We start from the raw sequence: 27,137 nt of genomic DNA, 5'->3' as shown, positions 1-27,137 counted from the left end.
CACAATACTTAAACAGTCAATTACTCTAATTATTATTACTCATCATGCAATACTCAAAGCGTCATTCTGCCACTGTGACTTGGTTTCACTGGGGTCTCAAACAGGCTGGCATAAAAATATGTATGTTTCACTTATGCATCGACAGTCGATCATAATTCGTGTCTTACATGCTGCAAATGCGAGGGAAAGTGCGCGAGGGCGAGCTGAGAAGGATTGTGTCTTGATCACGGTGGTCTTGATCTCGCGCGCGCTCGGAGGAGGGCGGGAGAAAGGGTTTTCCTTCTATTCCGGCCGCGGCGGTGCATGACGCGGCTGAAAACGGCCGCGCGCGCCATATTGTGGGCGAGCTTCACTACTGGGAAAGCTGGCACCACCGTCGGCGCGACGTGGCATGAGGGATCACGTGGACACAGCGTCGCGTCGGCTGTTTCGAAGTGCCGAAGCGAACTGAAAACGAAAGTCCCGTCTGCGCTGCGGTTCTGATTAAGCGGTGAGGTTGTCCCGCCTTGGGTATCTGCTTGAGAGCATTTGAAAGGACTACAATAGGTAGTGGCTGCTTCTGGAGGCGTGCAACATGGCATGCTACTGCTCGGTGCCGCACGTAGGCAACGGAGCCCGGTATCAGCCTTATTCACACGTAGCCGCAGGACAAGAAGCTGCGTGAAGCTTGGCTCGCGCAACTTAGAACCGGCAGATGGCCATCGGCTACAACTCGGGTATGCAGCAAGCGCAGACGCAAGGAATATTTCTGATACGGCGTCGGAACTGCGATTTTCGGTGAGTAGCAGAAAACGCGCACTGAGACGCTCGCCCACCTCCGATGCCCGGTGTGAGCATTAAATTATGGGATTTTACGTGCCAAAACCACTTTCTGCTTATGAGGCACGCCGTAGTGGAGGACTCCGGAAATTTCGACCACCTGAGGTTCTTTAACGTGCACCTAAATCTAAGTACACGGGTGTTTTCGCATTTCAGGATTGTGAGGTCAATCCCACCGTTCGTAACCACTTGTCAAGATTGGAGTCGAGCATGAATTAGATGGTAGCTGGCCCATGCCGTCGTCCAACTTATCCACGCTGAGGACGCTGTTAAAGGGAAGGACTGCTTCTCATCGAGAACGAGGAATATGGGTTTATTTACAGTATGTACACAAGGACGTTGCAGTTGATCAGTCTAGCATGACTGCGAGAGAAAGTACAGGCGCCCAAATCTTTCACTGGCGCGCGCGAGCGGCGACTTTTCCGTGCGTCAGCGCCGTATGACGGGGCGCGGCTGCAAAGAGTCTGAGGCTAAGTGCATACGGACAAAGCGCGCTCAGCTGGGCCCATCGTCTGCTAAGCTGTTTCCAGCCTCGCCCCGTCATACGGCGCTGACGCACGGAAAAGTCGCCGCTCGCGCACGCCAGTTAAAGATTTGGGCGCCTGTACACTGAGCAGCCGCACAACAGCGGTTTATAAACACTCGGTCCTCCCTCGATCCTTAGGTGAGGGAAACGTTCGACCAGGCACTGTAGACGAGGGCTCACACACACACCTCTTTGCGCGAGGTTCACGGTCCCCAACCGACGTCAGATGGCCTTCGCATAACTCGGAGCTGACGTCAGGAACGGCACATCCGATTCCCCAAGCTGACCCCCGCAGCGCGGCCGCCGGTTGTCCATTGTCTTGCGTCTTGAAAGGCGCGTGGGAAGGGGCCTCCGAGGACGTTCCCTCGGCGACTTCCCCGCTCGCGGCAGATCAGGTCGGCGGTGGCGTGTTCACAAAGCCTGGTTCGTCGAACTCATCTCGGCAACCCCGCAACGCAGACTGACGGACGTCTCGCATTGTCCTGCGGACACAGTAGACTTAGTGACTATAAAATTCAAACAGCGCTAAACGACAGGACCAGAATGAGGAGGAGACAAACACGGCGCCGTGTGGCTAGAGGGTTGCGGTGGCGTTCCAGGAAAAGTTGACGCCGCTGTCGCAACTGGCTGGCAAAACTTGCACCTCAGCGGGCCGTCCTTAACACCGGCTATTTTTGGTCCGGCTTTATTTGGTCTATGAACTTGTTGGTGGTGGAAATGAATTGAAAACTGGCAAGCTCATTGGTATAGAAAGGGAGCGGTAAGAAGCAGATTAAGAAAAGGCATGGCTTTTGGTTATGTTTGTGTTATGAATTAATGTACTGGATTACGAAAAAGAAGCAGCGGGAAATCACACGCTGAGAAGACCGATAAACATACAGTGCAGCACAACAAGAAATAATGATATTGAAGCATATAAGAATTTAGAAGAAAAGAAAAGAAAGACTGAATCGTCGCGACGGCACATCACGAAATTATTTTTGAACATCTCTGATAGCGTCCACGCAACAATGGTTGCTTGTGTACTGTCAAGCGCTCATATTATGCGGCCTAAAGCTCACGGCACGGTGCGGAAACGCGCTCGCAGCGAAAGCGAAACATTGTTCGCAGACATGCATGGGGACGCGCAGTCGGTCGCTGCGAACCCGTGCGACCACTGCATTGAGGCGTCATTCGGTTATACAGACCGCCCACTATTAGGAACACATTTCGCATAGTTTGCTTTCACCATTTTTTTACCCTTCACGCAAGAAGCCCGTTCGGGAGACTCCATCGCGGCGGCCGCGGGCAGTGGCGTTCACGGTACGTATTCGGTAAAGAGATAGCGTCTGTAAACGATTCTGTGCTTTCAGTTTGCCCAAGATTATTATCTTCACAATAAAGAAGTCCCTCGTTCTGAGAGTTCTTACGCAAATCTCCAGGAGGGCTGCCGCGTGGTGTTTTTATTGGGCGCCGTAAGCCAAACCTACGAGGAGCGCGCCGCGTTGTCCCTCATACTACGCAAGTCCTCGCCCCCAATATCCTGGAAGTAATGGGCGGCTGGTGCAAAGACTTGGCAACGTGTTTGGCTTCGTCCTGTCCTCGCGCCCTTCGTTCGCATCGAAGCAGAACGAACGGTCGCGGATGCAGCCGCCGCGTCACGTTAGGTTTCTGACGAGGTGTGTTCGTGTCTGCCTGTACGTGCGTGGCATCATGCTTGTTAACTTAGTCACGAAGCGAATGTTCAAAGCAGTTAATCTGGCCGATAAAACTACTCGCCTTACTTTGTATAGCTGTCTAATAGCAGAGTGCTAGGTTGGACAAGTTGGTGATGGCTGTCTATAGCTACCTGCGCCTGCTTATCGCTATCATGAACCGCCGCGAGGAAAGCACATCGGTGGCGTAAATCGCGCAGCCAACGCCACTGCCTCGTCGCCTTTTGAGCGGCAGCACACCCTGCTAGATGCTATGTTCGTGTGTACGAGAAACATTTGAGACCGCTGCAATCACGACGCGTAAGCCGACATGTCACCTGATATTTTTTGTATTTCTCGCATCTGCAATGAGCCAAAAAGCACTCATACCTAAAAGACATAAGGTTATAAAATGTTTAATCGGACTTTTTGCAGAGCGCTCTACAACTTCCTAAGCGAAATTTTTCGCCTAACTTCCTTGCTTCAGAAGTTGGTCAATTAATATTGACTGATTATGGAATTAAGCAGAATACAAAAAGTAGTGTGACTTACTACATACAATAGGCAGCAACATGCATTTGGTCGTGTCGTCTTAGTGCATCGTCACATTTTTAAACTGACTAAAATTAGCTGGGACAGCCTGTATATTGGGTGCTTCTTGGAGAGTAGTTAGTAGCCAGTTTGGCGCTCTTTCTCTCTCTCTTTACTTTTTCTGTTGATTTTAACCTTACGCCACACATGCTTCTTAAACTGTCCAATAATTCGCCATTGCAATTAGTGCTCTGCCTTTCGGGCGAAACCGCGGTTCTTTCGTAAAAAAGTTGTGTCCGACGCGCCTGACGCTGTTGATGTGCGACGCGCAATGTAGGCGGTAGCTTTATACGTCATTGCAACGTATTTCATAAGAACACGATACTACATGCAGGACTTTGCAGAACAAACGCGCCAAAGTGCGATGGGAGACGCGCAGCTAATTTCGGGGACGAATGCGTTTCGTGAAATTGTATTTTTTTTTATTGATATGCTATAAGGAGATGTTGATGCACAATTTAAGGCGCCGGCTACTCCTTATCTCTTCAATGGTTCCATCGTACAACATACAGGATTCAGGATTACATATCAAATAACCGTTTCACACAAGCACCAGGGCTTATCACGCAACGTTTTCAGAGGAAGACTATGACGTAAGAAACACATGGTACATACAATAGTTGTTCTTTTGCAGAAATAAATACGCTGTTTTTAGGAGCGATCGCATCGGGAAAGTAGGCGGTGGTGTACGTCTTGCAATCAGTGACCGATTTGAGGGCTTTTGTGTGCCGGTTGTTTCAGATTTAGAAATCATCTGGTGCTGCCTTACCAAAAATTAAAAAAAAAACTGCTAATAGAAGCTTGTTACCGATCACTCTCAAGTCCTTTGTCTTTTTGCAATGACCTGGATGACAACTTGAACCAGATAACAATACGCTATCCTGGAGTGCCAATATATCTAATGGGCGACTTTAATTTTGCAAACATCGTATGGTCCCACATCAGTCCGTTTCCTGACCCCTCACGTACTGTATGTAATGAGTTCATTACACTTTGTTCTGACCTCGGTTTCTCACAAACGGTCATGTCACCAACGCGAATAACTCGGCACTCAACCTCACTACTTCATCTCGTGCTCACATCTTCCCCTGACAACGTCTCATCGATATCTCACTTACCTGGTCTCAGTGATCACGACATTTTGCACTTCACGCTTACATTCTCTCAGCAGTATCAATGCAAACAACTAAAGACAATCAGAAACTTCAAAAGAGCCAATTTTTCTACCATAAACTCAAGCCTATGTTCATTTCTTGACGACTTCTTACCGCAGTTTTTTGAACGATCAGTTGAAAGAAATTGGTGTATGTTCAAGAATAAAATTTTAGAATTAATCCGTCAGCATGTTCCCCTCCAGCGCGTTTATTCCCATAATCAAGCCCCCTGGTATAACAGGTTCCTTAATATGCTCTCAAATAGGAAGAGACGCCTTTTTCGCCACGCTAAACGGACGAAAAAACCTGCACATTGGCTTGCATATAAAAACGCTGCCTCTAACTGCTCAATTACTGCTAAAAATACTGAGCACACATTTTTTTAGCAAATTCCTGCCATTACTACTAAAAACCAATCCGAAGCGCTTTTGGAGCGTATTAAAATGCAAACGTGAAAATAAGATTGCATTAGCACAGTCTGGTAGTCAGGTTTCCATCTGTCTTTGCACAGAAGTCTTGAACAGCGCGTTTGTGCGATCATTTTTCGTCTGCCGCACCCAACAACGAACGTCCCGTCCTGCAGGGCTGCAACTTTCCTCCTATGGACCACCCTATTATGTTTGATGCAACAGGAATAAAAAAAATAATAGAACATTTGAAAATTACTTCTTCCTGCGGTGTCGATTCTTAATTAATACAGTTGACTATTCGTCTGTCATATTGCAATATCTATTCTCGCAATCATACAACTCTGGCATGCTTCCGCTAGATTGGAAAACAGGAAAAATCATTCCCATACACAAATCAGGTGACACTCATAAACCGTTTAATTATAGACCAATTTCTCCTACCTCGGTACCTTATAAAATTACGAAACATGTAATTTACATGCATCTCATTAACTTCCTTGACGACAATAATTTCTTTACTCCTCACCAGCATGGGTTTAGAAAAAACTTATCTTGCGAAACACAGCTTCTAACATATAAAACCAATTTCCACTCTAACCTTGGCGCAGGCTTCACGACGGACTGCATATTTTTGGATTTCGCTAAGGCATTTGACAAGGTGTGCCATGCTCTGCTCTTACACAAACTAAGCATCTTAACCATGGACCCTACACTACTTAATTGGATCTGTAGCTTTCTTACATCGCGCGTTCAGTTTGTTTCTGCTAATGAATCTAATTCCTCTTTAGCCCCTGTCGGCTCCGGCGTCCCTCAAGGATCTGTCCTGGACCCACTTTTGTTTCTTATATACATTAATGACTTACCTACTAATATTTCATCAAAGATATGTTTATTTGCAGACGATTGTGTGATATACCGCAACATTTCCAATGACTGTGATGTAACGGCTCTGCAAACTGACTTAAATAAAATAACTGATTGGTGCAGCACGTGAAAAATACAACTTAACATTAAGAAGTCCAAAACTATGAGGGTTTCTCGTACTAACTCCACTTCTCCTAATTACTCTCTCACTAATATATCACTCGATTGTGTGACCACGTATCGTTATTTAGGTGTGACCATACCTACCAATTTGTCTTGGAAATTGCATATAGATATTATAGTGCCCAAAGCTAACCGCACTTTAGAGTACCTGCGCCGAAATGTTTCTCATGCACCATCATCATTAAAACAATTACTGTATACCACTTACGTTCGCTCGCAACTTGAGTATGCTTCATCAATATGGTATCCCTGGCATACAACACTAATACATACGCTGGAAGCTATACAAAACCGCTCAGCCCGTTTCATTTTAAAAAACTTCCATCGGACAGCAAGCGTAACACATATGAAATGTTTATTAAACCTGCCTCTCTTATCCGACCGCCGAAAACACTCACGCATTTCTCTTTTTCAGTAAATCTATTATCATAACACCTTTTTACACACTCTTTCGATAAGACCAGCACCTTTCATTTCTTCTCGCCGTTATCATATTCAGAAATTTAGCATATCGCATTTCAATACTGTCGTGGGCGCGAATTCATTCTTACCAATGACTAGTAAAGACTGGAACAACTTATCACCTTCATTAACAGGTATAATTAATCCACGTATGTTTAGAAACGCACTTGAAAACGAAATTTTGTAATATACTTACCATTTGTCTTGCCTATGTGTATGTACCTTTCTCTATTGCAGCGTTTTCATCAGCATCATGATCAAAAAGTTAACAATGCATTTTGTAAATATACTGTACATAATATGTTTTTCGAACCTCTTTACCATTGTGTACATCACATTGTATTTGTATCCTTTGTACCTCTGTTTATCATCGGATGTCAACTCAAAATTTGGAATTATTACTGCTGTTATTTATTTTGTTTGAGTTACTTTCAGCAATGTTTACTTTGTATTCTCTTAGCCCCTCCGCTCTATAATGTACTATGTACCTTGAGGGTAAAATAAATGAAATGAAATGAAATATACAAGGTAAATGTCCCCACAGTTATGTAGATAAAAGTCTCAAGAATACAAACGACACTGTCGCCTAATAACACAATCTCTAGTCAGCGGGTGGCACATACATCGTGCAAATGCATTATAACGTATAGTCACATGAGAACAGTGAACATAACATAATTCACAAACACATGCATATATACAGCGACATTGAAATGAAAGGAACAATAAAAGCGTTAATAACGTCCAACAATGCCGCTGTCTTCAAGAAAAGTCTTTAGTGCTTTTAAAGCGCTTTTCTGCAACAATGTTGTTGGCCAAGGACCCAAAAGTTTCTTTAAACTGAAAAGTCTGCGGTCTAATTTAATTAGGGTTTATTTAAGTCGGCATCTTGGTGTTTCGCGATGTGGGCAATCTAGGAGGACGTGATATATATCTTCGTCTACAAATCCACAATCACATTCGGGGGTTTTCGCACGGCCAATTCTGTGTAAGAAATGCTTCATCGTCAGTTAGGTGACGCGCGCGCTCACTTTTAGAGCATAGCTCTTAAGCGCCCTTTCCTGCGTTGAGCGTCAGCGTGCCTCGACGGCTTTGTACCTCGTAACCGAGAGAAACGAGCACAGCCGAATGATGAAAGCGAACGCGGAGCGCAGTGGTAGATGAAAGAGCGCGCGAAGAGGAAAGCGGAGGAGGAGGCTGCAAGGAAAGCATGAGACGAAAAGTGGTGGAGGAGAAGCGGAAGGTAAATGGCCTACGCGGAGTCTGCCGCCGCGTGGGAGATTTCATCTACGCTTCCGATGGGCGGCGTGAGATGGGAAGGGCTACGCTCATCCGCGGTACCAGCGTGTGCGACGCCAAAGTAGCGCGCGTCGTCTGTACAGAACGAAAAAACGTTACACACACACCGTTTTCTTGCTAGTATAAACCGCGTAGTACACATAGCCATAATAAAGATATTCACGCGAATTGAAAACATGTATAGAGCTGCGCTCAAATTTCGCATTAGAGAGTATCGTAATCGTCGGTGAATTATTATTGCAAGAACAATTATATGGATACTCCAGGCGCATTTTCGCCGTCGCCATGATGCTCCGTATAAATTCCAAGGGCGATAACAACGTGTCGTATGCTGTATGTACGGGTGAAAGCACGCGAGGGAAGCCGACGATCCCGGCTCAATCTGGCGCGCGCGAAGGGGAAAAACGGAGAGCAAGCGCGCCGTCGCACAAAAGACCGTGGGGTGTGGGAGGGAGAGAGGGTGGTGGCGCTGTGATCCGGTAGCAGCTAAAGCCTCTTCAGTAGCAACTAAAGCCCCTTAGTAGCAACGTCACATTTCGCGACCGGGCGCAAGGTGAACTGACGATCGCGGCTCAACCTCACACGTTATAATAGGCAGGAAAGCCGGGAGGTCGCGAGGGAGGGAAGGGAGGCGCCTTCGGCTCCGCCAAGTGCGTACTTTGTACAACCGCGCCGTCGCGTGCGCCGTATCTTGAAAGGGATCTGCAGACGGCTCATACTTTTACGCGGGCTGTATTCTCGCCGCTCTTGAGTTCCAACGCGGCTGCCCCTTCCGGGGCCATAGCTGCCTTGGCGTGTTTTCTACACCATGAACCAAGGGCGCCAAGCGACCAGCTCTTCCGAGGCCCATGTTCTAAACGGGCGTGCAAAGGGCCTTCGGCCAATTCACCGCTCTGTTTCGATGGAGCATTTATCTACCGCAACGTCATTTTCCAACGAGCAGAAGACGCAATCGGCGACGGAGAACGCCGCCACGCGTTCCTCGACAACAACGAAGACGCCCGAGGTGGATACCGCGGGAGTGGCCGCCGATCCCATCGTCGCCAATTTTCCCTCCCAACTACGAGAGGTAGACACTCCGACCGGGGAAAGGATGGAGGAAGATGCTATCCCGAAAATTTGCGACGACAAAACTGACGACGACACAGGTGGCTGTTGGAAGACAGTCATACATAAGCGACGCATACGTCAAACGCACGCTAAGACGCAACCATCCGAGAACATCTTGGGCATTCCGGACGCCTCCCAGCCTACCGTATGCAAGCGCAGTCGGAATCAGAACCTGCCTCAACTTCCTTTGCACGATGAAAAAATAATTCTGCGGCCTCACGGAGGACTCTGCATCGATAAGTTGACGCACCCAGAACTCGCCAGTGCTCTATGGAGTGCAGCCGGCTTGACCACCGACGATCGTCAGGACATCATATTCCGACTGCGACCTCAGCAGAACTTGGCAATCATCAGCACACCCGAGTCACACGTAGCCGACGCATTGTACAAGATGACGGAGCTGAACCTTGGTCAGCGGGTCCATCCCATCACAACATATTTTGCGGCCCCAGACAACTCATGCAAGGGAATTGTTCCTGGTCTTTTGCCCGGTACACCATCTTCCAAGCTATAGTGGATGAGCTTTTGGCTCCTGAAATTCAAATACTTCAAGCACGAATGATGGGTCAAACCAACGTTGCGTTGGTAACATTTGAAGGACTTAAAGTGCTTCGCTACGTGCGGTTCTATGGTGCAGAACTCCGCTGCTACCCCCATCGACCCCGCCAACTGGTCTGCAAGATATGTTACAAGCTCGGCCACTGGGCTGATTACTGTCCTACGCCGCACGTGGTCATTTGCGCGACATGCGGGACTGACAACCCCACCCCGTCACATCCGTGCACCCCACACTGCAGATCCTGTGACGGGGCCCACCCTACAGCGGATCCAAACTGCCCGCGGCGTGCTAGGCAGACACTGAACAAAGCTTGGGTGCGGAAAGCTCTCGAGAAAGAGCAGCGTGAACTTCTACCCTCCAGCGACCCGACCACTACCACAGATACGGCGGAGACCCGAACGTCGCGCGCCCCAACGAAGGAGACCAGACAAGTCCGGTCGGAGACGCGTTCGAGATCCCGTCGCAAGTTCCGGACCCGCTCCAAGTCTCGGTCCCGATCCCGCGAGGCATCGGTGCGCCTCCCAGAGAAGCGCCCTCCTTTCCCATCTTCCCAACAACCCTAGAAGAAGGCTCTGCAGACCAACGCCCCAGCCAAGGTGACCCTGGTCCCTTCAGGGGTGCAGCGGACCCCGGAGAAGAAAACAGCAATGGAGGCGCCTCGGGAGGTCGGTCGGGCGGAGGGTCCCCCAAAGCTCGCTCCGCCCCGTAAATCTCTCCCTACCCCTTCTCCTATTACCAATTCGTTATGAAATCCCGATCCTCTAATAGAAATAGCCCGCCTACGTCGTGACATGGAGGCGCGCTGTGAGCGCCTGCAAAAACAAATGGACGCGCTGGTGGCAGACATGAGCACTAGTATGCAGGCGGCTCTGGACAGGATAGAACGCCAAATGGAGGCCCTTCAAATAGGGATGACGGAGCAAGTGAAATCATGTATAGAGTGTACTTTCGCACGCATGCAAGTTCCTGAGCTTAGCGGTAACAAAGAAAGCGCGCTTTCCGACCAAGGCTCTCGGCCGCAACCTTCAAATGTGGGCACCCGGCGCCCGCATCCCTATGCACGACCGCCTGCTTCCTCTCGCGATGATGATGGCACCGCGTAACGCGGAGCAGCTAATGGTGTGGCACTGGAATTGTAGGGGATTCCGCCGAAAACGAGGTTCCCTACAGCAGTATATCGCCACATCCACGAACCCTCCCGATGTCATCCTCTTACAGGAAGTCAATTGCACCCCTTCTTTATCCGGCTACAGCACGCTCTCGGGTGTCTCTCCTCTTGTGGGAGCCTTAGTTTCGAAACATGTTATATGTCGCATGCATACCACTAATATTGACATTCCTCACCAAATATTGTAAATAATTACGCAAGGTAAACGCAGCGAGAGTCTGTTTATACTCAATGCATACAGTTCCCCCCGTTCGCGAGCGTACTGTTTTCAGAATTTGGTAGGTTTGGACGGGTTTGTGTGGTGGCCGGCGACTTTACGGCCGGCGACACACTGCATGGGGTTACGTTAAATCGCAGGCTAAAGGGACCCGCTTATGGAATGCCATCTGTAACATCAGATACACACTGCTCACCGACCCAGAGCACCCCACTCGGACAGGCAACAGCGTATCTCGTGACACCTGCCCTGACCTCACCTTCGTGCGCAATACTGGCCCAGTCGTTGCGCACGGGCCTTTAGAAGAGCACCTTTGTAGTGACCACTACATTGTGGCGACCACCTTGTCATTACGGGGTGCGCGCAGGCCCGAGCGAAATGTGCGTATAACGCATTGGGCGAAATTCAGGGAACGTCGCCAGGACCCACCTGAGCGCCAAGGGTACGAACGCTGGCTTGACTCTCTCGCACAAGATCGAGAGGCCACCACGAGCACACTGCGCACCACAACCGAGACACCAGACATAGACCCGCATTTACTTCATCTTTGGAGCGCCCGCAGATGGTTGACACGACGATGGAAACGACAACGCCTCAACCGCAAACTTAGGAAACGTATAGATCAGATTACACGGGAATCTCAGGAGTATGCAGAGATCCTTACGAGGAATAACTGGCGAGGATTTTGCGATCGCCTCTCAGGCACATTGAGCACAGCAAAAACGTGGTCGATTCTTCGCTCACTCACAGATCCCACTACAACAAAGGGAAAAACATTTCAACAGCTGCACATCCTAATGCACGAGTACAGGGACGATGTCTCGACACTCCTCAGAGAGCTAGAGAAGCATTTCATACCCACAGGCCCGTCGCCGCAGTATCCTTATGTAGGCGAGACGAACGAATTGCTCGATGCAGACATCACATCTGACGAGGTGCGGGCGGTCCTACAAGACCTACGCCGCAACACGGCACCGGGAGCCGACCACATCCGATTCGCCACCCTTCGTAATCTCAGTGACGCGGATATTAACCACCTCACCCATATCTTCAATGATTGCTGGCGCTAGGGCTTGCTTCCCCAAGCACGGCGACACGCCGACATCACAGTGATCCCCAAACCGGGCAAGCCTGTTAAGGTTGAAAACTTACGACCCATCTTCCTAACATCCTGTATTGTTAAGCTCGTGGAGCATGTACTCTTGCGGCATCTGCAGCCCTTCCTCGAAGAAAAATCATTCTTTTCTAACTCTTAATTCGGATATCGAGCTCATCTGTCTGCCAAAGATGTGCTTTTACAATTGCGGGAGGAAGTCATAGGACCTCCGTCGTCCGCCCAAACGAGAGCACTCATCACCTTAGACCTAAAAGGGGCATTCAATAATGTTGAACATGACCTCATCCTTCGCAATGTTGCACATTCACACTGTGGAATTCGTATGTACAACTATATCCGCGCATTTCTTTGAGATCGCACAGCCACCGTAGGAATGGGACCGCATCGATCCGGCACGATTCGCCTTGTGGGACGTGGGACACCCCAGGGCTCAGTTATTTCCCCTACTCTATTCAATATCACGCTCGCAGGGCTCCCCCGACTATTCGACCAGATCCCTGATGTCGCCCACGCTATCTATGCGGACGACATTACTATCTGGTCGACACGGGGTTCCGACGGAGCCATCCAGGACCGACTGCAGCAAGCAGTCGATACAGTTTCCGAGTACGCGAGAAAATGCTGCTTATGATGTGCTCCCGAAAAGTCGGAGCTCATAATCATTCGCCCCCGGAGCCGTTCCTCTACTCCCCCTATCACTGTGCACGTGGATGGCACACCGATACCACAGGTTAATCGTGCTCGTATCCTCGGCCTACACGTCCAAGCGGATGGCAGGTCAAACTACACTGTTTCCCTTCTATCCAGACAGATTGAGCAAATTCTGGCCATGATCCGGAGGGTCTCCAACAGGCGCTCGGGACTTCGAGAAGAGGACCTGCTGCGCTTGGTGGAGGCATGCGTGATCAGCCGCCTTACATACCATCTCCTATTTCAGCGGTTGACCCAAGCGCAACAACTTCGCATAGACGCAATGATTCGCAAAGCGACGAAGCTGGCCCATGGCCTCCCGAATTATACTTCCACACGCCGTTTCCTTAACTTAGGGACACATAACACACTAGGCGAGCTGCTAGAGGCACATTGGGTGAGCCATCGCCAGCGCCTCCTATTCACCCCTACTGGCCGCCATCTTCTCACACGGCTAGGATACTCTGTCCCACGCCTTGAGTCTCAAAACCGTCCAACGATCTTGTCGTCAGCGATACGCCAAGCACTAAGTATTCATCCATTGCCACGTAATATGCACCCCGAGCATGACAGAGGACGGCGCAAAGCCCGTGTACGATACATTGGCCGCATGCTTGCAAACATCCAGGAAACACATACTTAATACACGGACACATCACGCATTCAAGAGGGCTATACCTCGGTAGTTTTGGATGGCACCGAATCCCTGAGAGACTCTGCTGCAATGCGCGGAACAAATGCCGCTTACGGAGAAATTCTCGGTGTTGCTCTTGGAATTCGATACGCCATCCGTGTTCCTGAGGAAGTCTATATATTGACGGACTCGCAACAGGCATGCCGGGCGTTCCTATCAGGACATGGCATCCCGAGAGCGGCGCACCAAATTCTCAAACAGATCCCGCAAAATACACCAACCACTCCTCCCCGCATCCCCTTACTCTGGACCCCTGGTCATACGTCGCTGCCGGGTAACAAACGCGCACATGCGGTTTCCCGAGAAATTTCCCGCCGGGCGACTCGGCGTGGTGAGGCGACTAGTTCAGAGTGGGGGGATCCCTTGCTCCGTTACAAAGACATACTCCGTCATTATACACGCATTCGTCGGACCCACGCCGCACCACCGCCGTCCTTCTCGCGGGAGGAAGCAGTGGCATTACGCCAGTTACAAACCGCAACTTTTCCAAATCTTGTCTCTCTCAATAAATTCTACCCACACTGTTATGCAGATCGTTGCCCTGACTGTGGCGGCTCGCCCGCAATCTTCCACGTCACGATTGAGTGCACTGCAAACCTCTTTCGTCCCTTGCCAACTCTCCTTTACCCCCTACGCAACAAAGAGCTGTGGGATGATGCCCTCCGCGACGGACCTCCCGAGGTCCTCCGAGCTGGGATACAACGGGCTCGAAACATCGCCGGAATCATCTTAGGGACCCTGGACTGAGGGTTCCTCCCACACTGCTCTCGCCATTCAAATATTATTAATAAAGATGTTTTACTCTCTCTCTCTCGCCGCTCTTGCTTTGAAACGATAGAAAGCACGAAGGTCACTTCTTTCGCTGCTGCTGCCGTGCTTGCTTATACCAGCGTTTTTACAGCGACTGTCCGCGCTCGTGGAGTGTGATGTATTCGTGTTTACTTGTGCACGTAGACACCTCGCTTGTTAATTCAGATAGTAAGCGAGTGTTTCCAAGTTGATACGGCCGATAAATTTACTATCCTTACTTCGTATAGATGCCTACTGATTTGCTATCGCAATCGATGCTTTGCTTTTCGGGCGAAACTGCTACTTTTTTTAATTAGTGACTGTTCCTACGCGCCTAGTACAAGGTATATGAACACATGGTAGCCAAGACGCCTTAGAAGTCCATACGTCCTGCAATGGTGGCTTGGGTGGATGGATGAATGTTATGAGCGTCCCCTTAGGAAGGGGGCGGTGGGCTGCGCCACCAAGCTTTTGCTATTATACTGTCTAATGTCCTACCTAGGTTCAACAATAAACAAGAAAAAAAATATGAACTCCCACAACCAAATTTTCTGATCCCCTATTGAGAACTGTGCTTTTGCACGTCTCCGTTTGTTGTCGTTTCCTTACTTTTCTTCCACCGGTCTTCCAATCGCCTCTTACTAATCCCTATTGCGGACATGTTTACTTTTCCACTGATCGCGCTGAACCCAAGCACTTCAAGGAGGCCTGTGGTGCCTAAATCGACCGCTGGGTAGACGCCTTCACATTCTAATAAAACATGCTCCATAGTTTTCCTAGCTTTACCGCAGCAAGCACATACTTCTGCTTCCTTTTTATATCTCGCTTTATAGGTGCCTGTTCTAAGGCATCCCGATCTTGCCCCGAAAAGTAATGAGCTTCCCTCTGAGTTAGCATAAATTGTTTCTTCCCTGATCTCGTTTTTACCTCTTAAGTAGTTACTCATGGCAGGTATCTTTTCCAATGCCGCCACCCATGAGACTATTTCAGTCTCTCTGACTTTCCGCTTGACGTTCTTTGTTGCTGTGTTGCCCACCCTACAGGGTGCATACTTGCTGGTGAGCTTCCTAGTTATTTACCTCAACTCTGAATCAATGTTTTTCCGTTACAGATACTTGAACACTCTCCCAGCCCATTTACTTTCTTCCATATTCCTCAATCGTTCTTCGTACTCAATTTTACTGCGAGCTCCCCTGACTTCAAAACTAGTCCAGCCCATATCAGCCTGCACAGCTTCATTTGTAGTCTTCCCGTGAGCGCCCAATGTGAGGCAACCCACTGACCTTTGGTTCCCATCGACCCGCCGTGGTTGCTCAGTGGCTATGGTGTTTGGCTGCTGAGCACGAGGTCGCGGGATCGAATCCCGGCCATGGCGGCCGCATTTCGATGGGGGCGAAATGTAAAAACACCTATGTGCTTAGATTTAGGTGCACGTTAAAGAACCCCAGGTGGTCGAAATTGCCGGAGTCCTCCACTACGGCGTGCCTCATAATCAGAAAGTGGTTTTGGCACGCAAAACCCCATAATTTAATTTTTTTTGGTTCCCATCGAGTCCTGATTGTACCCCTCATTTAAAGCAAACAACCGCATTTCCAAAAGTAAGTCCTGGAACCATTACACCTTTTCACATACCTCGGGGCACCTCGTACCTATTGTATCCCCATAGTGCTCTGCGCTTCATTATGGCTGCATTTCTCTTCGCCTTCACTGTTATTGTTTTATTGCTCACTGGCTGGTGGATGCATGGCAGCGCCAGCTACATTTCGCAGGGCCAACTACTCGCCCGAAAAGAAAAAAAAAACAATTTGCCGTTCGACACTTGTTGGCCAAGTCGTCTATTGAGCCAGCTAACATCACATCACATATACAAAGCACAGAACAGCACAAGTGAGGCAAATTGAGAATATTTGCCGTAACATCGCGTCGCAATGTAACTTGGATACACCCATCTGTATATATAGAGCTCATTTTATAACGGCACGCATTACACTGGTGAGCCTTGAGAGTTTTCCATGAATTCATAGGAATGGGCTCACTCAGATTTTTAACTAAGTGCCATATGCGTGTGTCTGTAGTAAAAACACACATATGTTATTTTGGCGTTAAGATAAAGTCAGAATTGCATTGCAATAATTCACAAAAGCCACACTTTATTCTTCACTAACACAACACGCGTGTCATGTAGTTTTTCTTATATTACTGAATACACACAAAAACTTAACAGTTAGTGAAAAGGCAGGCATAAAATAAAGTTACTGATCGAATCTTATACGGTTATACCATATATATTTCCATTACCTCTCATGGCTACGCATAAGAAAATTTTGACGACAGTACAATGCTAAATACGGTAATACAAACTCAGAATATTTCAGCACGCAACGCCTCGATCAAACTTAAGCAATCCTGCACAGTTAAGTACTCATAATTATTCGTGGCTGGACCCGCCGTGGTTGCTCAGTGGCTATGGTGTTGGGCTGCTGAGCACGAGGTCGCGGGATCGAATCCCGGCCACGGCGGCCGCATTTCGATGGGGGCGAAATGCGAAAACACCCGTGTGCTTAGATTTAGGTGCACGTTAAAGAACCCCAGGTGGTCAAAATTTCCGGAGTCCTCCACTACGGCGTGCCTCATAATCAGAAAGTGGTTTTGGCACGTAAAACCCCAAATATTATTATTATTATTCGTGGCTGGAAGAAAACTGCCTGTGACTTTACATTTTCTTATTCTAATTACATTGTCTGTACTTTTTCAAATGTTTGCATTGGTGACGTATTGGATGCTTAATTTTCATCAACTAATGTTTTGTTCCGCGAGATGTAGTCGCGCTTCAATCGCACGACCGTAATTGATGTCGTTGATTTGGAACCACATTTCACCCTCGACTTCGCGACCACGTGTATTGACCTTGTCTACCATAGTGTACTACACGTTTCTAGGGCTGGCTTGCACGAGTTTATTCTTCTGCCTTTTGAGGCATGCGTCCCCGGTCTAATGGGTAGCCACCGTCGGACATCTTTATTTCGTATTTTAATTTATTTCTTGAGACAACTAGTGATATCCACTGCTCCAAGTTGACCATAAATGGTTAGAAACTGACAAACCGCAAAGTGGGTTGAACAGCCAAAGAAAGCTATTCTTTAAAAGTAATCGGTTCGGTATTATGTTTCTGTTTCTTTGATTCCGCAAGAACCATGAAAGCGGAACAGATAACGACGCCGCTGGCGCTGCTTATTCTCACAGGCAGATAAAAGCAGAAAAATTAAAAACGATATCGGCGGTACCTTCTCGCCCCTCGCCGCGAGCCACCACTTTGGGGTCGACGAACTCGGGTCGTCGTCCCGTCAACCAGCTGGTCAACTTGTGCATCGTCGACGACGAATCCGGCACGAATAAGGCGACACTCTTGCGATGCCTGTGATGAGACAGAGACGACAGTCGATTTTTGCACTGAGAGACAGGGGACGGGGGCTTGGCAGTGCTGGGGTTACGCCAATCACTGCAGTGAGGAAACCGCGCTCAGGTTACGGGCACCACCGCCAGCCATGCAAGCCGATTGATTTGAAGCATTTGAAAGCTACGCTTCTGATTAAAGGAACACTACAGGAAATGTTGAGCCATGACTAGAAACTTACCTTCCTACAATGCAAAAATAAAGCCAATCTTATAGTGACAACTGGCTTGATAACCCAAAAACAACACAAGAACAAAAACATTGAGTCACTTAAGCATTCTTACGTCATCTGAATGTGAAAATATCAGGACGTCTCTAAGATATCACCATTAAAGATTTTTTTTTACCAACCAAAACACATCTGGCCGACTGACGAAGCCGCATGCCATGGCATTTGTATACAGTAGCGACGCTTCCTCCTCTTCACTACTACCATTTCCCAACATGTGCAATACATGTGTGCACACGTTGCATCGTATGATGCTGCACGTGGACCAATGGTAGCGCATGACGTGAGGTGGCTTGATGTGACGTCATGACATGACAAGTGACGTGACGTCACACATAAGCGTCTCAGAATAAGCTTCACTTCCAATTACCATGTGGGCGTGATACGTGAAGTCATGCATTGTCACGCGTCCTTCCCAACTCTACCTTAATCCACCTTGCTCTAATTTGTACCAAGTTTAATCCACTTTATCAACTTTAATCCATCTTGCTCTACTTTGTTCCAACCTTAATCCACTTATATCCACAGTATTTTTTTTATTGCGATAAAGACTTGCCCTTAAAGGGCCCCTGAAACGGTTCGGACAAATTTTGTAGACGCGTAGGGTACAGCTTAAGTAGAATATTCGCACCACAATTTAAGTGAAGCGTTACGTATTAATGGAGCTACAAGCGATTAGAAGCTACCCTCCTCCCTAGCCATGCTTTTCCTCCTCAACTCGTTCGCCGAGCGAGTGGGGCTAAGCTCCGCCTTCACTGGTTCAGCGTCACGATGCGACGTCACATCGTCCACTTCCGGTTGTTTTGGAGCCCGCCCCCGCCCGCGCGAGACCGCTCCGCTAGCCGCTTGGCCGTCGACCCCAAGCGAGAGCTATCGAAGCAGCGTGCGTTGCGAGCATTCTGTCGTAGCGCCGAACGTGTCTTGTATTCCGGTAACCACAGGCAAGCTGGTCATTTCGGCAAATGACTAGGCATAAACTCAAGCTGATGAAGGAACTTTAGCGTAGACGTACGTGAGCGGCCTGATCGGTCAGCACGGTCCATACACTTGTTGGTGCAGCGTTTAACCAGCCAAACAAAGCGCTAATATTGCTCTAACCAAGCGTAAAACATTTTAAACATTTATAAAAACAACGTGTTCATGATTACACTCCTGCGAAAAATACACATCAGCAGCAAAGAAGAATACACTTCGTTGCTGCTACTGTGTATGGTTGAGCTCTGTGCCACCAGGTGGCTGCACCGTGCAGACCATTCGCATTTGCCCTTCTGCTCATCTCATGGCTCATCCCGTTACGGCAAAGTCAAGCGGCCAGACTCTGTCCCCTTGCGCTTGCGTTTTCCCTAATACTGGACTCGGGAAACGCTATTGCGTTAGTAATCTTCCGGTGTAATGTGACGGCCACAACCGCGCAAATCCTGGCGCGGATCGGATAGCGGCAGTCCGATGCGCAGCAGCCAGTTCGCTCGCACGCTGCCTTGCAGTGGGACACGATGTCGCAGCTTGACATATTGCCAGTCGCTACGTTTGCAGTCCACAAGGCAACAAAGTCGAATCACAGTGCTCGCGAAAAGACTGAGACCGACTCTGACCGCGGAGCTCTCTTCAAAATGGAGTACGTTGTAACACAAGCAGACGACACTTGCTGTGTGCCGGAAGTGCTTAAGTGTACTGAAAAATTATTCTTGTGCATTCTCTTTATGTTACTTTCTTTTCATAAAAACAAATTAACTAACATTCCAACTCTTACGAAGATCATTTGTTTACTATAAAGTTGGAAAAATTATCGATCACGCGCCCTTGTCAGCCAATCGGATAGCTCGCCCCACTGACGTCGTATGGGCGATTTCGGTCATATGGGTAGGGGCGGCTTAAAATTCCGCCGAGCAGTGCGCTGCGATCGGCAGCGATGTGCATATTTAAAACCTTATAATAAATTACACGCTTTACGCGGAGCACTTAGATGTGTCAATTAATGATCAGAAGGACCTACTCCAACGACTCAATACGTTTGTAGAAAATCGTCAAAAGCGTTTCAGGGTCCCTTTAAGGCATAATTCTTGGAGCGTATATGTGTATTATATGTGTGCTGTGAGGCCTGTGTTGTGTATGAATTGAAGCAGTGTTTTGTGGAATCCTTTGTCATGTATCCAGCGGTCATAGCTGGTTGTCACATTGTAGCGGAGGCCGGCTTGTAGTAGGAGACGCGAGCGTTCCGATTGTAAACCCGTACATGTCCATATTAGGTGGTATGCATCTGCTTCCATCTCAGGAACGGAGCAGTATGGACACGTAGCACCCAGTGGTAAATGCGACCAGTTCCACCTTGAGACAACAGCCGGTGTAAGAGCCACCCCGGCCCGAAGCCTCCTAAGCACAACTTCCTCCGCCCTAGTAAGGTGAAGGGGGAGGGAGCAGACACACGGTGGGATAAGAGCGCGTGTGTCCTGCCGGAGAACATTTTTACGGGCTCGGAGCGAGTTACGGGGTTGGGGTGGGAGGGGAATAGGTGGAGAATCAGGATTAGGAGGGCAGTGTGCCTGCTGGTCAGCAGCAATGTTGGGAGGGTTCGCTGAATGGCCTTGAATCCAGTGTATTTTGACGCAAGTAGCTGTTTTGCTATTCATAGTGCGTATTGTCTCGCAGATTTCCATCGCCTTATCAACCTTCTTGAGTTCCTGAATAGCCGCTAAAGAATCAGGGAATATATCTAGTTGCTTGATGGTAGGCAGCTTAGATGTCGCATCTTGCACAGCGTCGTGGACGGCTTGCAGTTTCATTACTAGAGCGTTGGCTTCCGTAGATAAATAGCGCTGGTGGCCGCTGATGAAATTATGCGTAGTACTCAGGAATGATGTCCTTCCGCCGTCTGGGAGAATGGCAGCATCCGTATAGACTTTGCAGATGTTAGCGCATGATGCATCGACGATATTGTGTTCGTCAATAATACCTGTTGTATCGCTGCGTCGTAACTTCGTTGGCTTATTAGTTGTGGTGCTGGTGAATTCCCAGGGAGGCATTGGATAGGGCTGATTGTCAATCCGCGAGCCGCGTTGAAAATGAGCATGCAACGCAGCGACAGCCGGAACAAGTTGTTTTTTTATTTCACGTGCTTTTTCACGTTGCAAAATTAACTCTGCAATTGTGTTGAGCTGGGCATGTTCCTGTAAGGTTGGTATCGGAGTGATGCGGGGCAGTGCTGTGATTGTGCGCATAGCATCGCGATTAATCGTCTCCAACTGTGCCAGCTGTGCCAAAGTCAGCCGTTGAAACTGTGTCTGATATAAAATTCGTGGCTGCAAGACTGCACGCACCAACCGTCGAGCTACGTCAGTACGAGCTCCAGCTGCTTTTGCTGCAATGCGACGAATAAGGTGAAGGGTTTTTGTCGAACTCTGTCTGGTTTTACGGAGCCAGTGTGCACCACTGCCGGAGTGGTGAATATCGAGACCCAGTATGCGGACCTCAGAAGCCTCAGTGATTGTCACTGCGCCGAGTCTAAATGTAAAGGGGTGCTGCGTGATTCTTGTGCGTCCTTTCTTGTTGGCCACCACAGCATAGCTTGATTTTTGGGCGGAAATGTCCAACCCTGCTTTCTGAGCGTAGTTGTTCAGAACATCAAGGGCTTCTTGAAGCTGCTGAGTTTGTCTAGATATATCTTCAAGCACGGACCACAAAGTGACGTCATCCGCATAGATTAAGAACCTCACGTCTGGAATCCGATGTAGTTGCCAGGCTAGAGGTATTAGAGCAACGTTGAAGAGAAGAGGAGCCAAAACCGAACCTTGTGGAACTCCTCTGTTCGATGTGAAGTATCTTTCTCGGAAGAGAACAGCAGTTTACGATAGGTAGTGAGGCACTGGAAGTGGTAAGGGAATACATCTACTTAGGACAGGTTAGTGACTGCCTGTCCGGATCATGAGACTGAAATAATCAGAAGAATAAGAATGGGCTGGGGTGCGTTTGGCAGGAATTCTCAGATCATGAACAGCAGGTTGCCATTATCCCTCAAGAGAAATGTTTATAACAGCTGTGTCTTACCAGTACTCACGTACGGGGCAGAAACCTGGAGGCTTACGAAAAGGGTTCTACTTAAATTGACGACGACGCAACGAGCTATGGAAAGAAGAATGATAGGTGTAACGTTAAGGGATAAAAAAAGAGCAGATTGGGTGAGGGAACAAACGCGAGTTAATGATATCTTAGTTGAAATCAAGAAAAAGAAATGGGCATGGGCAGGACACGTAATGAGAAGGGAAGATAACCGATGGTGCTTAAGAGTTACAGAATGGATTCCAAGGGAAGGGAAGCGTAGTAGAGGGCGGCAGAAAGTTAGGTGGGCGGATGAGATTAAGAAGTTTGCAGGGACAACATGGCCACAATTAGTACATGACCGGGGTAGTTGGAGAAGTATGGGAGAGGCCTTTGCCCTGCAGTGGGCGTAACCAGGCTGATGATGATGATGATCTTTCTTGCCTTCCATCTACTCTAATCGCAAATGTGCGATTCTGAAGGAATGAGTAGATGAATCTTATCACCCGCGGTGGAAGTCCTAGGTCGATGAGGTTGGCTATAATGATTTCATGGTCTATGTTGTCATAAGCTTTCGTTATGTCTGTTGCTACTACCGTGCGCACAGCGTGACTGTGTGGTGAAACCTGTAAAACATCGTCTGATAAGATAGAAAGTCCGTCTTCAGTTCCCAAGTAAGAACGGAATCTAACTTGAGCAGGATGATATTTATCGTGGCGTTCAAGCCACCAGGAAACAGTTGTGTCCAGCATCTTTTCAGCGAGCTTGCAGACAGTTGAGGTTAGTGAAACTGGGCGTAAAGACTGCAGGCTATTTGGAGACTTTCCTGGTTTCGGAATCGCGAAAACAATTGAATGCTTCCAATCAGGTGGAACGTTTCCAGTCTCCCATACTTCGTTAATAGCCTGAAGAAGTGCGTCGAGAGCTGCTCCTTCCATGTTCTTGAAAACCTCATAAGGAATACCATCGGGAGTCCAACGAATACCAACGTCAATGGAGAACTTGAAAGAGTTAATTGCGCTTGGTTGTTTGGATTATTGCGTGCGCGCTCGATAATTATATGATCAAAAATACAGAATTTGCAATCTCTCAGTACTTATTAATTACAATATATTTTGACAGCCAATGATTATTATTCCAAACAACTGATGACAATCTTCAATAAAGATATTCGGTGCATTTTTACGTTGTTCGCTGCCTGTACTCAAAACACAAAGTAGGCGCTGTTGTATAGAGATAGCATTAATGTGAACAGCATTATTTGCCTAATGCAGCAGCTTCCACCACACACACACACACACACACACACACACACACACACACACACACACACACACACACATATATATATATATATATATATATATATATATATATATATATATATATATATATATATATATATATATATATATATCCGTCCCTCCATCATCCCGGCATCCCTCCAGTTAATGCAGAACTCATCCATAAGAATTATTACAGGCAGTTCACGCTTTGGAAATAGAAAATCCCTTCAGGAAAACATCATCCTAACCATTTCAGAACTCATCAGATATAATCTATGGATTTTATTCTGCAAATATATGACTAAGGAACTACGATCGATTTGCTTCTCACCCTGTGATCTGATAGCTCATAGTAACAATAGATTCGCACTCAATAATAATTTCCGTCTACCTAAAGTGCGAACTATGCTAAACAGACTGCGGAGTTTTTCTCGATATGGCTTTGGAATACTCTACCACATATAACCAAAAATGCATAAATTTATACCAATTTAAAAGAGAACTAAAAGCATTAATAATAAATACTAGACTGATACTGTGCATGTTTTTTCTCCTATTTTTATCGTTTCTTTATATTGTCAGGCTGTTAACAAGTGTTCTTATTACTCATATGCTATAAACATGTTTTGATGTTACTGTTAGCTCTCCCCTTTACTACTGTTGCTTTAAACATCGTATAGCATTATAAGTGTCATTAGCAGGAGGTCCCGATACAGTCTTTGGCTATTGGACCTGCTTATGTATATTACGCACATGTAATTTTCTGTATTTTTACAAATAAATAAACTTATTATTATTATTATTATTATTATTATTATTATTATTATTATTATTATTATTATTATTATTATTATTATTATTATTATCTGTCTATCCATCCTTTTACGCCAACCCAGTGGCCCCATTTCTCTACCTGCTTGGGCCGCTAGGTATGTGCTCCTGGTCTCGATCCCGTCGGGGTCGTTACGACTTCTACGCCGACCCATTCGCCCAAATTGTCTAATAGCTTGGGCCGGTAGGTATGGACCCGTGCACGTGATGCCGTTGTGGTCTTTCAATCATCTTCAAGCTTCGACATCTGACGCGTCATGCTGTCTTTGTCACCCCGACCAAGGGGTCCAAATAGTTTGGGTCACTAGGTGTGTGTTCAGGGCCGTGATGCCGTCGTCGTCATGCCGTCGTCACGCCATCATCTTCCCACCACTGTCATCAGGTCGTCGTCGTCACACGATCATTTTTGTCTTGTCATCACTTCAGCAACGTGATCCCATTTTCCCCACACCGTCGTCGTCATAGAACCTTTGTCGATCCATCAACGTCATTCTCAGTTCGTCATTCTAGCGCCATCATGCTGTAGCTATTCAACCGTGATTACACCGTCGTTGTCATGGCATCGCCGTCAATGCGTCGTCGTCACACAGACGCAAGCTACCATGCATCCGTTATCGCACCATCGTCCTGATGCCGTCTCAGTCGTGCGATCGTTGTCTTTCCCTCTTCTTCATCCGGTTGGTATCATAGTGTCACCGTCACCATACTGTCATCATCGTAATTTCATTGTGCTTATGTCGTCGCCTTCACGTTGTTGTAATACCATCGTCCTAAATTAGCAATCGAGATCTCATTGTGGTCGCGTCATGGCCATTACACGCCTTGGTCGTTCCATTCATACTATTCCTTCTTCCTCAGCTTATCGTTACTACGTCAGCGTCATAGTCATCGTGATGCCTCCATGGTCATGGACGACTCTAACGGGTGCCATAGGAAAGGGGGACCATATCATAGTATGCGGCATACCACCAGTCAGCGAAAGTATCAGATTACCACTACGTGTCTTAAATAAACGGGACTTCGGGAACATGGTCTGTCGCGACATTGCTCAATTGCTATCCGCATTACCGTCCATGGCCATCCTAAGATGAGCTCTGCGGTTAACTGTTAGAGCGAAGCTGTCTATGGCTAGGATCTGGTGGATCCCGTCCCCGCGTAGACCAAAAATTTTTCATACGCCGGCTAATCCCGAAGTTGTGCAATGCCGGGCCCACCAGGGGCGGAGGTGAAGCAGGCGTTAAGCCCTCCCCATACGTGGGCCGATCCCGAAGGTAGTGCAACGCCGGACCGACCGGAGGCGTAAGTGAAGCAGGCGTTAAGAACTCCTCATACGTCGGGCGATCTTAAAGGTAGTGCAATGCCGGGCTGACCCGCTGGGGAGGTGAAGCAGGCGTTAAGCACTCCTCGTACATGGACCAATCCCGAAAATAGTGCAGTGCCGGGTCGACCGGAGGCGTCAGTAAAGCAGGCGTTAAGAGCTCCCCATACGTCGGGCGATCGTAAAGGTAGTGCAATGCCGGGCTGACCCGCTGGGGAGGTGAAGCAGGCGTTAAGCACTCCTCGTACATGGACCAATCCCGAAAATAGTGCAGTGCCGGGTCGACCGGAGGCGTCAGTAAAGCAGGCGTTAAGAACTCCCCATACGTCGGGCGATCCTAAAGGTAGTGCAATGCCGGGCTGACCCGCTGGGGAGGTGAAGCAGGCGTTAAGCACTCCTCGTACATGGACCAATCCCGAAGATAGTGCAGTGCCGGGTCGACCGGAGGCGTAAGTGAAGCAGGCGTTAAGAACTGCCCATACGTGGGCCGATTCCCAAGGTAGTGAAATGCCGGGCCGACCCGCAGCAGAGCTGAAGCAGGCGTTAAGCCCTTTCCATACCTGCTGCGATCCCGAAGATGGCGCAATACCTGGCAGACCCGCGGCGGAGGTCCAGTTCAAGGGTCCAGTTCGCCAACATGCAAAGCTTCGCTGGTCATCTTTCTTCACAGAGTTGAAGGGCACTGTTTTTTTTTATCTGGTATTAATGATAGAGGTGGGCGCGTCCTGTGGTCACCTGCATTTCAACAGGTTATTCAAAGGTAGCTTGAGCAGCAATGCGGGTTTACAAGCTCTTTCATTGAGAGTTCGGAATGAAGCACTTTTCGACGCAAACCTAGCGTTGCGCGGAGCTCTGTACCTGTTCGTCTAAAAAAAGAAGAAAACAAGAAACCCGCCGTAGCGGCGTAATGCCTTCGGCGTTGCGCCGCTAAGCCCGAGCACACGGGATCAAATCAGGGTGCGGGAACTCCCTCCCTTGGGACACTCGGGCCCATGGGAGGGACTCCTCTCGAATGCCAGCATCCCCTTTGGAACGGGGCGGTGGGTTGCGCCACTAAGCCCTTGCTATCGCCACCAAGCACTTGCTGACACGCGGTGGCAGCGCCGCTTTCACCACTGGCGGTTGCCGGATATCCAACTGGAAATAACACACAAACAAAACAGCGCATCCATGACGTCATTGACGCGGCCAGAAGGCAGAGGGAGACGGCGCGCCGCAGGGAGGAGGAGGCTTGCCGCGAAGCCTTCCATTCCTACTTTGCATGCAAGCGGGCTGCGTCAACACCTCTAGAGGGTGTTGGCTGTGTTAGCGCTCCCTTGCAGGTCTGCCGGCCGCGCGGCGTTATTTGCCAAATCGCAGAGCAGAACCCGCTGAAGTGTGCCGTGTTTACGAAGCGTTTTTTCTTTCTGCCACGTTTACGTTGGAATCTTCTATTCACATTTTAAAGCACTGGGACAGCGCTCGTACACACCGTGCCAAGCAATTATAATAAAACTTATTTATATAGCAAGCCACCGTTAACTACCAATATTTGCAGGTAATATATTACGTTTTGTCATTTCGCGAAAGTTGTCGCTTTAAAATTCTTAACTTTTGGTTACGTTTATGGCTAAAGTTCAACAAGCCCACAGATATAGTGGGCTTGTTTGTTTGTGTGTTGTG

At 48.2% G+C, this 27,137-nt stretch overlaps 1 protein-coding gene across 3 annotated transcripts in view; it reads right to left on the bottom strand.

Annotated features, from left to right (window-relative positions):
- The window catches only part of LOC142590615 (B9 domain-containing protein 1-like), a 95,641-nt gene that overhangs the window by 53,053 nt on the left and 15,451 nt on the right, over positions 1–27,137 (bottom strand). For 2 of the 3 annotated variants that reach the window (XM_075702938.1, XM_075702939.1), the window contains exon 6: positions 17,610–17,740. In XM_075702938.1, coding sequence (XP_075559053.1) covers positions 17,610–17,740 — 131 coding nt within the window. Of the gene's footprint in view, positions 1–1,540; positions 1,828–17,609; positions 17,741–27,137 lie in introns of those variants that run through there. The other variant, XM_075702940.1, reaches the window with a different exon arrangement.

The sequence above is a fragment of the Dermacentor variabilis genome, chromosome 8, assembly GCF_050947875.1.
Source record: "Dermacentor variabilis isolate Ectoservices chromosome 8, ASM5094787v1, whole genome shotgun sequence".
In the NCBI taxonomy this organism is placed as follows: Eukaryota; Metazoa; Arthropoda; class Arachnida; order Ixodida; family Ixodidae; genus Dermacentor; species Dermacentor variabilis.
This window is presented reverse-complemented; position numbering and strand designations above follow the sequence as displayed.